We start from the raw sequence: 16096 nt of genomic DNA on the forward strand, positions 1-16096 counted from the left end.
AATTCTTCACACACACACTCAAAATCTGGGAAGTTACAACAATGCTTTTGAAACTTTACAAGGGGGCAAGACACATATTTTACATTCCAAAGATCTCACAGAAGCACAATCGTAGATACACAAAAGTCTCAATTTAACCACAATTTAACTTACTCAATGTGAAATTTTGACCTGTTTGACTAAACTTGGTTGGCAACAGGTGGATTAATAGTACTTCAATTCTAGTGCATGGGCATTTAATTATTCTGCAGCATATGCCACTGCTATAGATAGATGAACAAAGATTTTTTTTTTTTTGCAGTGAATACTTACATAATAATTTTAGCACCAAGATCCTTTTCTGTTGCACAATTGATGATCTTTAATGACAAAAGCAATTGTGGGTGCTTGTACCCTATCAATCAATACCTTTGCGGTTAGAAAGTTGATTTTCTATAGAAGGAAATCATTTGTGCGAAGAGGAGCGCCCCCCCCCCCCCCCCCCAATCCATTCTATTCCATGCCATGCCTCCTCCCTCCCTGCGTGTGTCTCGGGGAGCCCATGCAGTCCGAGGCAGCCAGCAACCGGCGCGTCCTCCCCGCCTACCAATCGGCATGCTCGGCTCGGGCTCCGCGCTCTGTGAGCAAGCCGAACCGCAGCGAGCGGCCACGCACGCACGCAAGCACGCATCTCGCCAGGTATGTTTCAACCCAAAAAAAATGACATTCTTTTTCCTCTCTTATATGCGTTTTTCCTGAGCAGTGTGCAGTCTGTCACCGGCTGCATGGTTTCTAGGGAGGGGTTGCTATGCATGCATGTGTGCGTGTGAGCGCGTGTGCGCGTCGGTAAACACTCCCAGTTTAGCGCATCTGCAACTTGCGCGTTTTGATTCTTAGAAATCTAGCTTCTTATTATTATTTTGGGTGTTGTTGTCCCCCCCCACAACCCCACTCCCGTGCACGGGCAGGGTTGGGTCGCAGCATGGCCGCATGTGCAAGTCGAAGTGCAGGTGCATGCAGCTGTCTCCAGGCAGGTATGATGATCGGGCTCAAGATGTTGCCATATTGCAGTGCCCCCCTCCCATAGCATAGCATAGCACAGCATAGCATAGTAGCATACGTATAGCATGGCATGGTAGGGCATGCAGCCATGCAGGCGTGGTTCATGTCAAACATGTATTATGGATGGCTGTGTGTTATGATACGTCTTTTACCTGCATGATTCATTCATGGCAGGAGGATGAGGAGGTATTAACCAATTGAAAGAGTGAGTCCATGGTTATATATTCGTGCGTGCATTTTCAGGTAAAGCTCCAGGTACACTCTCCATCTTGTGATACATGTTTGTGGCCTATTATTTGGCACTTGTGGGTTGTAAAATTACAAGTGAACTTATTGTGACCTCCTGCATGAACAACTTTGTTTGATAGTTTTAAATGTTAACATATAGACCTTAACTTTGCAGATGTGTTTAAAAAAAAAAATAGATATCCTATGATAGCAAACAGCTACTGTGGTTGTTGCTATGCAAATTCGAGGGGCTTTGAAGTCATGACCTTGTGTAAGTTGACTGATGGTGCATTCGCTGCCCCTCAATTCCAGGAACGAGTCATATACTTCATAAAAAGTGAAGTGGTGGTGTATTCATTGCTCCTCAGTTCCAAGAATAAGTCATATTTACTTTTTTTTTATCACAATGTGATGTATCTGATCATATCACATCAAATTATTGCTTTGTAGCGTAACATGTCGTTGTGGACCATATTGTAGTGTATCATATAGCATTGTATCCCATGCCACATCATATACAAATTGTACTGCATCGTATTGTAAAATATAATATCGTTGGATGATACCATATTGCAAAATATCATATAATTGGATCATACCATGTCATATGTTGCATACACTTATGGTAATGAACCATAATGAAGTGCATCATATTGTTTTGTAGTCAATATAATACTGTACTGAATCATATTGGATTATATCAGATTGAACTGAATCATTTTCTACAAACAATTTTGTTTTTTGAGGGAAAGGACTTCATCATATTATATTATTATTTTATAATATTATGGTGTCATAGCATTATGTATTGTATTGCAGCACTTTATATTGTAACCTACCATATGGTAGCGTATCATTGACTAAAGTACTACACACTATATCGTGCTGAATCTTTTCATTATGTATTGCATCGCAACTTGAGATCTTTGTTAAAAAAGCGTAAAATAGCATTTTTCGACGAGCGACTATTCGAAACATACCACTGTAAATCGAAGCTCAAAATCGATTCATAAACAACAAAGACACCTCACTGAAATCAACAAGTGGTGCCTTAAAGCTGTGATAATGACTTGAAACCAGAAACACGATAACTTGAGTCTAATGTTTTTTTTTCCCCGTAATTTGTACATGTAAAGAATCATTTTAGTGCCGAGTGAACAGTTTTTCCAAAATGTAATCTCGCAAAACAAATGTTAAGGTCACCTTGACGGAGCTTGTATCAATTTGTCATTTTTATCACATCATTACTCATCAAGTCAATATTCATACTCTGGATATAAAATGTCAAGTTAGGGGAAAATATAAGGAGGATTTTATGAATGTCTCAAATAATGATTGATCTAAATTGTATGAATCCAATCAGGCTTTTTGAGAAACTTTAATCAAGTGTGATGGCCTGCACATGACCTCTTCCAAGGAAGCAATCGATTCAATTGTACGGTCAAAAAAGGATATCGGTTCAAATGATCATGATTGTTATCAATCTACAGCAGGCAGACCTTGCTAATTATCTGACCATGTGGATCAGGTGTGTTGCAACACAGGTCATGTGGGCTGTTGGAGAACTGCTGTTAACCCTTTTTCTTTTTCTTTTGGCGTTGCCTTTCTCAAAGTGATGGCCTCTGCTGTGCAGCACAGCGCATAAGGCAACCCCCCACCTTTGCCCTCCACCATGTACAGCGTGGAGGATCTGCTCATCTCGCACGGCTACAAGCTGCCCAGGAGCGGCCCGCCATCAGCCACTTACGACAAGCGGCCCACAGACTGCCAGCGTGAGCTCCTGCTTGACAACCGGGCGGGCCGGGCGGCGGTGGCGACAGCGCTTAACGGCTACGAGGCGGAGCGTGGCGGGGCCTCGGCGGCCGGCGCCGGCTTGTACGGCAGCAGGCCGGCGCCCCTCAAGGGTTACGTGGACAGTGAGGGCGACAGGAGGAGGAAGGAGGCCTTCATCGGTATCCTAGGTGACGCTCAGCCCTTGGGTGATTCTCTGGCTACAGACAGCGGGTAAGTGCTTCTCCCCATTTGTTTTACATTCTTCCGGTCACCATGCAAAAGCTGCACTGCAGGTCCCCCCCTGATTCCAAACTCCCACCGCACCCTCCTTCCTGCAGCGGCACGGCTGACATTTGTCAAGCCGGCCTTCCGACGAGAGCTTGATGCATTTGTGTGCGTGCCGTGACAGATGAAAACGGCAACGGAGTGGGAATGAAGGTTGGGGGGGGGGGATGAATTGAACTTGCGTCAAGACACAGCGCAGAGTCACTCCACTGTAAACACTGGCACACCGAATCCCATCCAGCACGTGCTCTGTGATGTCAGCATGTTGCTGGGCAAGTGTGCGCGGCGGCTCCCCCCTTCAGCTATACACTAGCATATGCTGCTAGTGACTCACACACTCACAGCTCAGGTCACACACAACGTGTTCATTCATTTGTTGTGCTCATTTTTACACATGTTGAATTGGTTTCAAAATAAACAAATACCTAGGTATATTTTCTCATTTTAGTCCCAGAAATAATCCCCAAAAAAGAAAAAATATATATATTATGCTAATGATCCCATTGTATAAATGCAATAATTACAAAGTATTCAAATGTATGTGTTTTATTCAGACTTCACGATTGATGCTTTTTTTAGTTCTGACAAAAGCCCTTGAAGCATAAGTCAGCACAATTAAAAATGCAGATCATATTGCACAAACATCACAATTTGTGTCTTTAAGGGACTCTGGAGTAATGGCTGACTTCAGCACTTTGGTGGAAAAGCCATTGGACACACACACACACATGCATGTAGTATAGTTTGTCTGCATGTAAAGCAGATCAATGTGTGGTGGAACGCTATCAGTCACATGTTAGCATATTGGCTCACTGACAATTTGATTTATCTGATGATTATTTTAACATGATGACGAGGAAAGAATATTCCACTAACAATTCTCTTGGGACCAATCAGCAGATTTAGACAAGGGTGATGGGGGGGGGCATGGATTGACCCATGGATTTCCCATGTTCGGGGGGAACGTAATGGAGGCGTGGTGAAGGCTGTTTGAAACAGAATAGCAGCCTTTTCCCTCATTTCACTAGCTTATGTGTGAAAGCTGAACAAATACCAGAGCTTCTGTTACATCTCTGATGCAAAAACTCGGTGTCTCTTGAACACAGCCCTGCTAATTCGATGTGTGACAGCAACAATTGCTGTCAACACAAAGTGGCATGGGCATTGAGTCTTTAACTTCTTACGCTGGTCACGGCTGGCAACGTTCCATGTCTATTAGGCATCTGATAATGGTGTACGTTATACGTCGGCAAATTTTTGGCTCAACTTCGACCCCCCCCCAATCCAGTATGGTGCCTAACACGCTGGACATGCAAGACAACCTATAAATGGTTCACGGTATGACCTTCAAACCCTGATTCATCCTTCTAGGTTCTAGAAATACTAAAAGCGATTTTATTTTTTTGCAGTTTCTACGATGTCCCGAGTTTGACGTACTCCGAGCCGCTCAGCCACGATGAGAGGGATATTTCGTACTGGCGGAGGCGAGGCCAAGACTTTAGCATTCTCCTGGACTATGCTGATGGCAGGGAGCTGAGGGCCTCTGCGGGGGCATGGAGACCACAGGCCCTCATAGCGGCCGAGGAACTCAGGGCAGAGAGGCAAGCGCAGCAGCTGTGGGAGGAAATCTCCTGGCTGCGGGACCAAGATACACCCGGTCAGCTGAGGGTGACGGGAGAGCGGAAGTGTCAGAGCCTCGGTACTGAGGATTGGAGGCCTGCCGTGGGCCTGGGCAGGCAGTTGTCAGATGGGGACGGCGAACGGTGGGCTTTGGAGCAGTATCGCCTGAGGACACCTGAAGGTTTTTTCCACCCGAGAACAAAAGCCAAGTCTCAGTCCCTCCCAAGAGTTTTGTCACCTGATGGAGCAAACAGCAGAGAGCTTATTCCATCTAGGCCGAGCCTACCAGACAGACCGCAAAGGCTAAGCAGTACTCTTTTCTCCGGGCCCTATAGTCGCTATATCTATAGTGGTGCTATTGGCAGGGACCGGTGGGGCAGGAATGCCGGGCCAAGCAGCCATGTTGCACTTTTACCAAAGCCCAGGTTCAGCAGGCCTTTAAAGCCGCCGTCATATGAGATTCACCAGCAAATTAGGGGTAGTGCGGAAATGCTCGCTATAGACCAGGGTCTCAAGCTAAAAGACAGGCCTATCTTTTATTCGAGGGGAGGGGAGCTGCGACATGACTATTTTGCACAACACTCGCTCTCTGGAATGGAGCCCCCGGGCTACATCCCGCCCCCGTCTTATAAAAGAGCTCCACCCCCAAGAGCTGTGTCAATCAATCGTAATGAAATGCTAAACCTGCGGTGGAGGTCAGACTCCCTGCAACCCAGCTCAGACCCCGGGAGGTGGCTGACAAGGCACACGGGTGATTCGTGGCTAGAACCATATGGAGATCGTGGGGCGTCCTACCGAAAACAGATCACCTCTGGGAACAAAGAGCAACCGAGTCAAGCTCGTCAGGTAACAGCTGAAGACACGAGAGCGAATCAAATCTCAGGAGGGCCTGGTGGAAATTCTCTCACTGACTCAGACAAGATCCGGAACATCAACAAAGAGAATCCATCTGCTAAAAATTTAGGACAATCTACCTGTGATAGTGCCTTTCCTCCCCAACAGGGACAATCTCTCAATGCTGGTCGCAAGGCGACTCTTACTGAAAATGACAGCAGCACTCGATGGGGCAGCAGGGGATTGAACAAAAAAAGTGACAGTGTAGGTCCTGAGCAAAATCGGAGTCAGTTTTTCCCCTCATCTATTCTGGGTAAGCCACCACCACCCCCATGCAAGCCAACTGACCAGGTTGTCCCTGAAACTGTGCCAGAAGTAAAGAAAGTCGAACAGCCCGAACCACCAGAGAAAGACAAGTCCAAGAATCTCAAAAAGAGACTCAGTGAAACCATTTTTTGTTTGGTTTCAGTGCCGGTCACCCCGCAGCTCACTGGTACAATTCGTGATCAGAACAACAATAATGAGAAGTCACCAGACCCAGCAGACAGTCCCAGTGAAAACAAAACGGGCCATTTAACAAACCAAAGTCTCCAAAGCACATCTTCAGCTGAGGCGGAGCTGCAAGCATTGACTGGTAGCATAGCGAGCAGCAAGACGAGCAGCCGAGCCAGCAGTAAAATGTTCAAAAAATTGCCCTGTAGACCCCCTAAAATAAACCATTACAAGGAGCTGAAGTTGTCCGGATCTTGGCCCGCAAACCAGTACCGCGACCAGGAGACGCAAACTAGCCCAGAGGCTGAAAAACCTGGCTCTGAAAACAAGGAAGCACAAGAAGACCTTATCCCTGCTGCTCCTGAGGCCCCTGCTGATGGTGTCGGTGCGGCGGGCACTGCCTTCACGTTCCCTATCAAGGGAGTGAAGAGCCTAAAACTTTCAAGTAACAGCGCCTTCTCCCTGACCACCACTTTCTCCAACCAGCTGAACAAGAGCACAGCTCAGCAGCCAGCAGTGCCATCCTCAGGAAATGTGGAGAGCAAACCAGCGGCGAGCAGCGGGCAGGAGGTGTTCAAGGTTCCCGAGTTCCTGTTGAAACCGATTGTCAGTCAGCGACCGTGGGATGCTGTCAAAGAACTGGAGGCAATCCAAAAAGAAGTCCAGGAACAACAACAACAGCAGCAACAGCAGCAGCAGCCGCAACAGAAACAGAGCAACAAACAGCCAAGCGTTGACAAGTGCATCGAGGACCTCAATGAGGCCTACAAAGACATCTTAGAGCTCGGTGCTGCCAGCAATAAAGTTCCAGATGGGTCAGTTGAAATCCCAGAGCGTATCAAGATCCGGCTGACGTCCCAGCCTCTCAACAAACCCAGCAGCCTTAGGCGAAGTGCAGTCAGCTGGTCTGTTGATCCGGAGTACAGGGAAGTCAAGAGCGCCTTCTCCAGGCCCGCCACCAAGTCCGTCACATTCAGCAAACAGCTGAGGGAAGAACTTCCTGTGCCCCCTCGGGAGTCGGGCTTTCGAGAATACAGGGTTGTTCCTCATCTTCCGCGGAGACGTAGCAATGATGGCAGGACTGTGAAACTGGACCTGCCGGATGAACCCATCGAGACGCCGCTTTGCGACTTCAGTCCCACCACCAACAGTGCTGCGGCCGAGGTACCATGGGCGGACCGACAGCCCATGCAGGATGCCTCCACACTTACAAGTCCTCCTGACTATGAAGACATATGCCAGACTTTGCGTCACTCTCGGGATCCCAACGATCCTAATGACCCGGCAGTTCCTCAAGATCTTGATGTGGAGGAGGAATGCCCTATTTGCAAAAGGGAGCTGGAGAACCAGTTGAGACAGGGTCCGCTGCCTCCTCTCCATGAGGAGAACAGCTCGGATAGCTCAGTAAATCCAAATGGAAGTCCGCCGCAGCGTATTGCCGTTGAAAGTCCGTCTGAAAATGCAATGGATCAGGAACTTCAGAACTCGAGTCTCAACAAGGCAGGGTTAGATGTAAACACTCGTACAGGAAAAAAGGATTCTTCAACACAAGACAATTTGGGAGAGGTTGAAGAAAGAGTCGATGGTCCCACAGATGAGCCGTCAGACTCCGAGAAACGGAGTAAAACTGAGTTGATGGAGTCAGCGCAGAAAGAAGTCACTGAGGGGGAAACGGACCAATCTGTTGAAGTTGATCCTGGACCAGGGCGAGAGAGAGAAACCGACGCAGCATCGGATGACAAGCAGGAGCAAGACCGGAAGACAATTGCTCTCGCAGAACATAGACTTGTACTTTGGACCCATCCAGGGCGAGATCACTCCGGGTTGCCAGAGTTCCCCCCAGAGAGACTCCCACTTTCAGTCGTGCCAAAGCTGGACCGGAGGCTGTCTCTCAGCTTGGAAGGGGAACGGCGGGGCGATGCCCTATCTGATCAATTTGAAGCTCTCCAGAATAAGCTAGCCATTTCTCCTGGCCAAGGGGCTGCGGAACGCCCGCCGGGCAAGATACGGGAGGTGGACGTGATGTATCGCATGAGACGCCTCAGCATCAGGAGCACTGACTCTGGGGAGGGAAACGGAGAGGCCAAGGACTCCCTGGATGACCCCGCTGCTGGATCGCTACAGGTCTTGGACAAAACTGCAAAGCATGGTGACAAGTCTACTTTCAGGTAAGATACATATGTATAGATATTGTGTGGTTTGTTTACATGTACTCACCTGTGAAGTGGACCATCAAAAATGGAAATAATTTGTACCGAGATTGATTCGTTCAGATTGTTAAATGAATTGACCTCAAAATAACGCTGAAGGTTGGTTTGCTCTAGAACTTTAGATGTTCAGGGAGTCCGTTGGAGTAACGACTCCTCTTTTTACGTGGCAGAACGCTGTGACAGCTGAAGACGGCAGCGATGGTATGGAAAAAGACGGCGTCCATCGTTTCCCCATCTCGAGGTTTTAGCGCTCCACACAACACTGTGAACTGGCTGCCTAACTTAGAATGCCTTCATCTTCATCTCTTGACACTGAAATGGCCTTCTTGTCCGACGAGAGCATTGTGTAAACACCCTCACCCTCGGCTTGACTTCTAAGAGTGCTGTTCCACTGCCAAAAGGGAGGTGCCCCGCCCCACCCCGCCCCGCTCCACCCAACCCTACCTCCCCAAAACGAGCGCCTTCCTTCGTCCACGCCCCAGTCTTCTCCCGATGCTTTTCTCATTGGCAGACATTATGCAACTCATCCATGCATACGAATACACTCGAGAATCTGCGCATTATGAATGTAAGCGTTAATTTGAGGGTTTTGTTATTATTTGCTGTACCAAAATAAAGTCGCGACTGCTACGGTGGTGGCACCGCTCATCGCGACTGTGTTTGGCTCGAGAACTGTTTTTGATTTCCCGACATGGTTCGGCCTTTCTTTAACTCGGCGACATTGTCCCCTCCTTCGATCCTCTACCCTCCAGTTGCTAAGCTAATCACACGATCGCCCGCTCAGTCCATAGCGCGCCGGTTGCTTTGCTTTCAGGTGACGTCTGACCCGATAGTGCAGCTCCCGCCGCGCAGGTACTTTCAGGAAGCAATAAAGATTGACAGCAACTCTATCACAACAATGAGAAACAAATAGAACAGAACACATTTTTTAAAAAAGAGGCGAGATAGAGCAATATTGTTGTACAAATAAGCTGAGCGGTGTCATGGAGCTCCCTGTCGGAAGCGTCGTCTTGTGATCATTCTACAGGGACATGGTGTCAGGGTATTTGGGCTGCTGCTTTAGGTCATCATATAGCTCTACGTATGTACAGTGCTTGACGTGTTTATTTGACCACCGCCACCTATTGGATGGGAGTTGGGGATTTTTATGTTTCATCACAAGTCATCAAACTTGGCTTGCGGTCAATTATGAAGATTCAATTCTTGGCAATTTTGGCTCTGCTCTATCTGTCTCATAAAGATAGATATAGAAAGATTCCAATTTGGTAGCAAGACAAAATCAGTAGATGAAATTTGTTTTTAAGGAACGCTGGAAATGCCATGCATTGCTTCAAAACAAAATGGCCGACATTAGGAGTATTTTCCGACATGGCTTCTTGAGAGGTTTTTGCGGGTCTAAACGATTTTATGTTGCTAAGGGAAACTGTTTTTAGGGACTGAGTTTCTAGGCGCTATTGCCAAACTGAAATGACCCTACAATAGCCATTTTAAACCAAAATTACAGACTTTTCAGACATGGTGTCCTAAGACGTTTTGAGTGGGTCCACTCAGGACATACGATTAAATTTCACGTTGTAAAGGATAACTGGCTCGGTTGCCGTTAATTTGGCGGTGGTCTAATACATTTGTTAAGCATTGCATCATCATACATTTCACTGAGTATTTATTTTTACGATCATCGGCTTTTTAATCTGTTTGCATAATGTACAAAAAATAAATATATATAAAGTATATTTTAAATATTTTAAGAGGTATTTTGTATTTTCACCATAAAGTTTTATTTCACCACGTGTGTGTGTGTAGATTATAATAATCATACGAAGAGCGTTCCTAATTTTCTAGAGCGTGCCAATGGAAAAGTTTATTTGTGGCGTTTTGTCGCGTCGTCTGCGCCGTGTTTCGTGCGTCGCGTTGTCGTCTCGTCTTCCAGCTTACACTCGCCCGCCCGGCCGGCTCTTCTGTTGTTGATCCCATGAAAAAAACAAAACATTCGTTTCCAGAAGCTAGCATACACCACAATGCTAATGTGTCCATTAAAATACAAGTACGTCTCCCAAAACACAACATCAATTCACTTGGGTTGTTTTGCTCATAAAAATGTTTTAAAATCACTTTTAATATCATTATTGCTGCTTTGCTCTCAGCATTCACAAATCATTTCCAGGGGTGAATCGCAATCCTTTGGTAGTTGTACTTAAACGCTACAATGCAATGCTGCAGCTAAAATGCAAATGCTCAAAAATATCTTGGAATTTTTCAATACATACAGGGTTTTTAGATAAGACTTTTTAAATAGACAATAATGGAAAAAAAAAGTTTGCAAAAATAGCAGTAGTAGTAAAAATGTCTTTGAGAAGTTGTGTGTGTGTTTTTGCATTGACCAGCATTGCATTGTAACAAAACAACAACGGATGTGTGCGAAGTATTTGTCATGAAGTAACATAATTGTTATGTAGCCTTTTTACACTTGTAGCATTTTAGCAGTTGTGTCTCAGCATTTCTTGTAAATTTTGATGTTGCCTTACTAAAACATACAAAGAAGTATTAGGGCCACATAGAAAAGCATTTTTTTTTTCGATTGAAGTCATAATTATTTGAGAACAAAAGGAATTTTTTGGGGAAAATTGGTTTTGTTTTAAACATGACATTTCTTGAAATTGTCCATTTGTATCTGAACGTATACTGTTTTGTTTCTCGCAAGATTTCAACGTTTGTTTTCCCAAAAATATTTAACTGCTTTAAAAAAATGAATCAAAAGGAGAAAAACAAAAGATGGCCGCCTTCTTTTCTTGAAAATATTTTCGTTTTCTGTTGAAAATAAGCAAAGTTTTCCTGCAAATATATGATTTTTTTCTTAAAAATACAAAACATTTTAGCATTGTTTTCAATGTATACCGGTTTGCTCATGTTTTTTTTTCCGTTGCAATTTTTTCTAGCCTTTATTAGTGTGGCCCAAATATTCCTTTGTAATTATAACATCGCATCACTTTGCAGCCAAATATATTCTCCAAGTCTACGCAACACTTTAGTCACAGGTCATTTAGCAGTTTTACTTGTCAGCGATGAGCCCTCCAACCGGGGGCGCTGTAGCAGAACGAGCATAGTTTGCGTTTTTTTGCGCGTTTTTTTTCGAAAGGTACGCAAACTAGCCCCGATCATCCAGAAACAACCCTTGCGATTGGCATGTGAGCGCCAACTCTTGAAAGTCAATATAATAAAAGAGTCTCGTTGGACTTTTTTTTTTTTTTCTATGACAGGTTGATGTGCAACGTGAGCAGTGATTATGCACACTTGTAATATTTTCTATTTTCATAAGAGATTTAAGTGCTTTTTTCTACATCTTTTTTTCTTCCTTGCATGGAGTGCAAGTGAGAGGGACAAGGGGGCAAAAAAAAAATGCTTTTTTTCGTAAATTATATTTGCATTTGGTACTCTCTCGGCAGTTAAAATAATTATAAAAAAACAAAAAAAAAACAATTTAGAATAACAGCGACGACGGACAAAACGTGTGTCTGTTTCGTAGGTTAATTTACGAGACTATGCCAAGTATTTAAAAGCTATTTTTAGATTCAATTAAAAAAAAAAAAGTGGAAGAAAAGTCATTCATTGTTTTCTTTCGACATGCCTTTGATCTGTGTATCTATACGTATAGCAGGAGAATCCATAGAGTCATTATGATTGTGCTACTGTTGTATGATACTGCAGTCCCATTCGGAAATAAACTCTTTGCATGAAACCGCCTCTTTTCTCATCAATTGGGCTTTGACGTCAACTAACAGGCCAGAATACACTACATCAAAGAACATCTACAACTTCAAGAATGTTCTAAAAATGGTAACAAAATAATGCAAATTTTTCTTCAAATTAACATTTGTCTAACCATTTTTTCCCTGAAATACTTTTAAATAGTATTAAAAGAAAAACAAAAATGTGCTACTTTTTCACGTAAATTAATAAAAAAAAAAAAAATTCAAAACGTTTTCTGTAAAATACCAACTTGTACTAATATATATTTTTTATTTGTTCATATTTTTTATGAAACAAACATGGCTTTTCGCTAAAGAAAACAATTCTAATTCACCAATGATCTGATTCTGGTTCTGTTTCCATACAAGCTGAACTCTCAGAGGAATTCTCTCCCTTTTTGACTCTTTGTTGACACTTTTGTCCGCCACATTAGACTAATTAGCAGGTCTGTGCAGTCCAGCCAGGTCCAGTCAGATGACGGCATCCCGCTGCTCTCCACTTGTGTGCCATCAAAGTGTTGGACAAGTTGGCCCATTTTTCCGGCAGCGTAAGTGAGTTGGCGGGTACACTTGGTTGGAGAGCAGCCATTGTCTCTCATTGCCTTTCAAGAAGCCCGTTAAGATGGCGCCCTTCCTGCACTGATTTCAGATTGAATTGAATACATTTTATGCATGTAATAATTCATTTTCTTTTGAAGATGTTTTGGTCATTTTAAGCTACTGTACGTCTATATAAATCATGATATGAAACATGAAATTCATCAACTAATGAATCATTCAATTTTTGAAACTGACAGCTCAATCTTGTGTACTGATTAATGCCAATTTAGGGCGACCAGTTTGACACACGTTGCTGAAATAACAAATGAGCTCAAATTACATTTACTATTGTAGATTTATTAATAACCAATGCTAATCATTTATAGGAAAGCAACACTATTCCTACACATAAATCCTGGCCTTCCATTTTCAAATGATCTCTGTTTTGTGTACATTTATGGCTAAGCAGTGTATCACCGTTAGAGGGCAGTAAAGGACGAACAGAAAGCTCACCAAATTGGACTATTTACAGCAAACAATTCAATTAGCAAATGCACTCAGATGTTGCTTCATCTTTAAGCAACCTTCTGGTATCATAATGTGCCTGTTTACAATCACTGAGTCTGTCTTTAATCCCACTTCTGACTCCCCTGCTGTTGCAATCCCAACAATGTGTTTCAGATTTGACTTTAATCCCTCCTGTCATGTGCGTTTACCCCCCGGTTCTGGGCCTGCCCCTGGGGGGTGTGGGGACCCTCAGGCGGCCCAGCAGCCGATTGGACGGGGGTCTCACCGGGCTCCTCCCGGCTATTTATGGCAGACGCCGATCCAGGTTTGAGCCCATACATGGTGGGCCCCGAGGTAGGGTTACCCAGCACGACGCAGCAACCCTCCCTGCCGGTGGGTCACCTCTTCCACTCGCTCCTGGGTGAATATTGCCCAACTTCAAGTGTGGACTTTATGGATTTATTTCTTCAGACAGCACAAAGCCAAGACACTACATTTTTCTGCGTATGTTGATTCTTTTTCACCTGCTCTCATCGGCAGTTTGCACCTGAAGGGGAATCAGCAAGCCCTGGACTTGTCCTGCAGGAGATTCATGTGAGTACAGCACCAGCCGGGTGATCCTTCCCTCTCATGACATTTAAAGACAAAAGCTGCTATCAGAAGCAATTGGGATGTGGGAGATGTTTTACTCACTTATGCACAACTTTTCTCCAACTTTACAGACAGGGGTGTTGCTAGACTTTTTTTTTCATTGGCTCGGCCAGGGTGACATACAACATTATTGAGGGTTCTCAGATGTGTCATTGTTTACCATACTATGCACATTCAGGGTTTCATGAAATAACATTCAGACATAACTAAAATTGTCCATCACACTCCTAATTAAACAAGACCAAGTCTAAATTAAAAAAAAAAAAAAATATTGAGTTTATTGCAATTTTCTTTGCTATAGCTTTGCTTTCATGTCCTATCTCATATCTACTTTTATTTCATGCACGTATTTACTATGGCCAATAACATTTTGCATACTGCAAATATATACATAAAATATACAACTCAATTCTGCAAATGTCTGTTTCGGAACTTTTTCTGCCAAGTGTAATGCAATTGAACAAGTGACATCACCATATCATGACATATCATGATATCGTGACATGAGCATGTCACGTGTGGTTCTCACACAGCTGTTGGCTCGCCACCTTGTCCGACAGTGTGTTGTTTGTGGTGAAAGTTGTGTGCCGCGTGGCGGGCAGGATGGCAACAGCACCTGCTCTGCCCATCAGGACACACATGACCACATTGCCACAGACACACTAAAAGCTACTTGTGAGGAGATTTGGAATCATATGGATAAAAATAGTATCTCAGTAATTATACAAGTTTGAGTGTTTATTTTTGAGAAATAATGCAAAAAAAAAACCAGTTCTTGCACCTACTTTTTTTTTATGTTCAGCAGTTTTGTGCCATCCTTGAATGGTAGTTTGGATGGGAGAAAAAAAAATCTTAAAGAGCATATATTTTGCATGTAATTTGTCCATATTGAAAATATTTCATTGACTAGAAATTTTCAAATGTCCTCTTAGCAGTTTGCAGGTTAGTAATTTAATGTGGAACTTTACTCAAAAGACTTCAGCCGTTATGAATTATGAAATTCGTTTTGTCTCGCCTGACTTGCGTCCGGGCAGCATGGGCTGAGTTCCTACTCACTGACAATGTGGATGTGATTGGTTGTTTATCTCTGTGTGTCCTGCGAATGGCTGGCGGCCAGTTCAGGGTGTAGTCCACCCATTGTGAGCTGGGATAGGGGCTAGCATCCCCCGTGACCCTAAACAGGATAAGCCATGTTGAGAATGGATGGAATTATGACATAATTTTTTGTATACCCTGAGTGAGGACTGTCAGGCCCTTTGGACAGCGCATCTGGCCTCCAACATGGTGATGATGAAATAACTGATACTTTACCTGGAACGACAACACGGCGTTGCGATTATTGCAATAAAATAATAATGTGGGCTGCGTAATCCCAGATCCACACTCAACAACAACATTGAAAGAGCGAGATGGAGGTTTTGACACAACAAGGCAGGCTGCCGTCTTGTAAATACAAGCCTGTGCTGGCGGACAGGGTGACTTCGCAGCAGCCACTCACAACACATGTTGCCTTATTAGGGGACAGCCGTCTGGGACAAGTGTGTGCGTGCGTGCGAGTGTGCGAGCGAGCGTGTTGCCTGCGTGAAAGGGTGAGAAAAAGCATCAGAGTCAACAGTGTGATTTGACACCAGTCTACTTTTTGGACTTCAGCACATGCACATTGTGCATAAATGTTTTGCATCGACTGAATGCAAAATGAATCATTTTATATTTAAACTACATTTGTTTTCATATGTCTTATTTTTTATTTGAACCCTTTGTATGCACATGTGGTTGTTTTATAAATAAAGTTGAGTTGGCGTTAGCAATACAACTCTTGAGACAAAATTGTTAGGTTGCATTCAGAAAAGCTGGCTGTTCGATTTTTCAGAACCACGACTCAGAAAGTATAATTCTAGAAATCAGAAAAACATAAATGAGTGACAGCCTGGAAATTGACACCTCTTATCACACAAGATTACAGCACAAATGTGTTAGCCTGCTAAAGCTAATTGATATGGATGAAGCTTCACCTTCAGTTGGTGGCCTGGGAAGCAACATACGTACACCCACCCCCCACCCTCGCTGGCACATTGCTCCAATCCCCTGTCTCGCTGTTTTGATCATCGCGGCTAATTTCTGACTGTAATCTGATTAGGCCGCTGAGCAGCTTTGGCGCCCCGCTGCGCT

The 16096-nt window shown here is 44.1% G+C and overlaps 1 protein-coding gene across 2 annotated transcripts; it reads left to right on the forward strand.

The window, feature by feature from the left end:
• The first annotated feature begins 536 nt into the window (after positions 1-536).
• jcadb (junctional cadherin 5 associated b) lies at positions 537-9155 on the forward strand. Of its 2 annotated transcripts, XM_088396266.1 has the most exons (4): positions 537-678; positions 2883-3273; positions 4737-8441; positions 8654-9155. In XM_088396266.1, exons 2-4 carry the CDS (start codon positions 2942-2944, stop codon positions 8661-8663), a joined length of 4047 nt encoding a protein of 1348 aa, XP_088252392.1. In that variant the 5' UTR covers positions 537-678; positions 2883-2941; the 3' UTR covers positions 8664-9155. The 2 variants fall into 2 exon arrangements, with proteins under 2 accessions (XP_088252392.1, XP_088252391.1); XM_088396265.1 differs by lacking the exon at positions 537-678 and having other exon boundaries at positions 2779-3273.
• Positions 9156-16096: the final 6941 nt, after the last annotated feature.

The sequence above is a fragment of the Syngnathus floridae genome, chromosome 14, assembly GCF_059516105.1.
Source record: "Syngnathus floridae isolate MCC-2025c chromosome 14, RoL_Sflo_1.0, whole genome shotgun sequence".
Classification (NCBI taxonomy): domain Eukaryota; kingdom Metazoa; phylum Chordata; class Actinopteri; order Syngnathiformes; family Syngnathidae; genus Syngnathus; species Syngnathus floridae.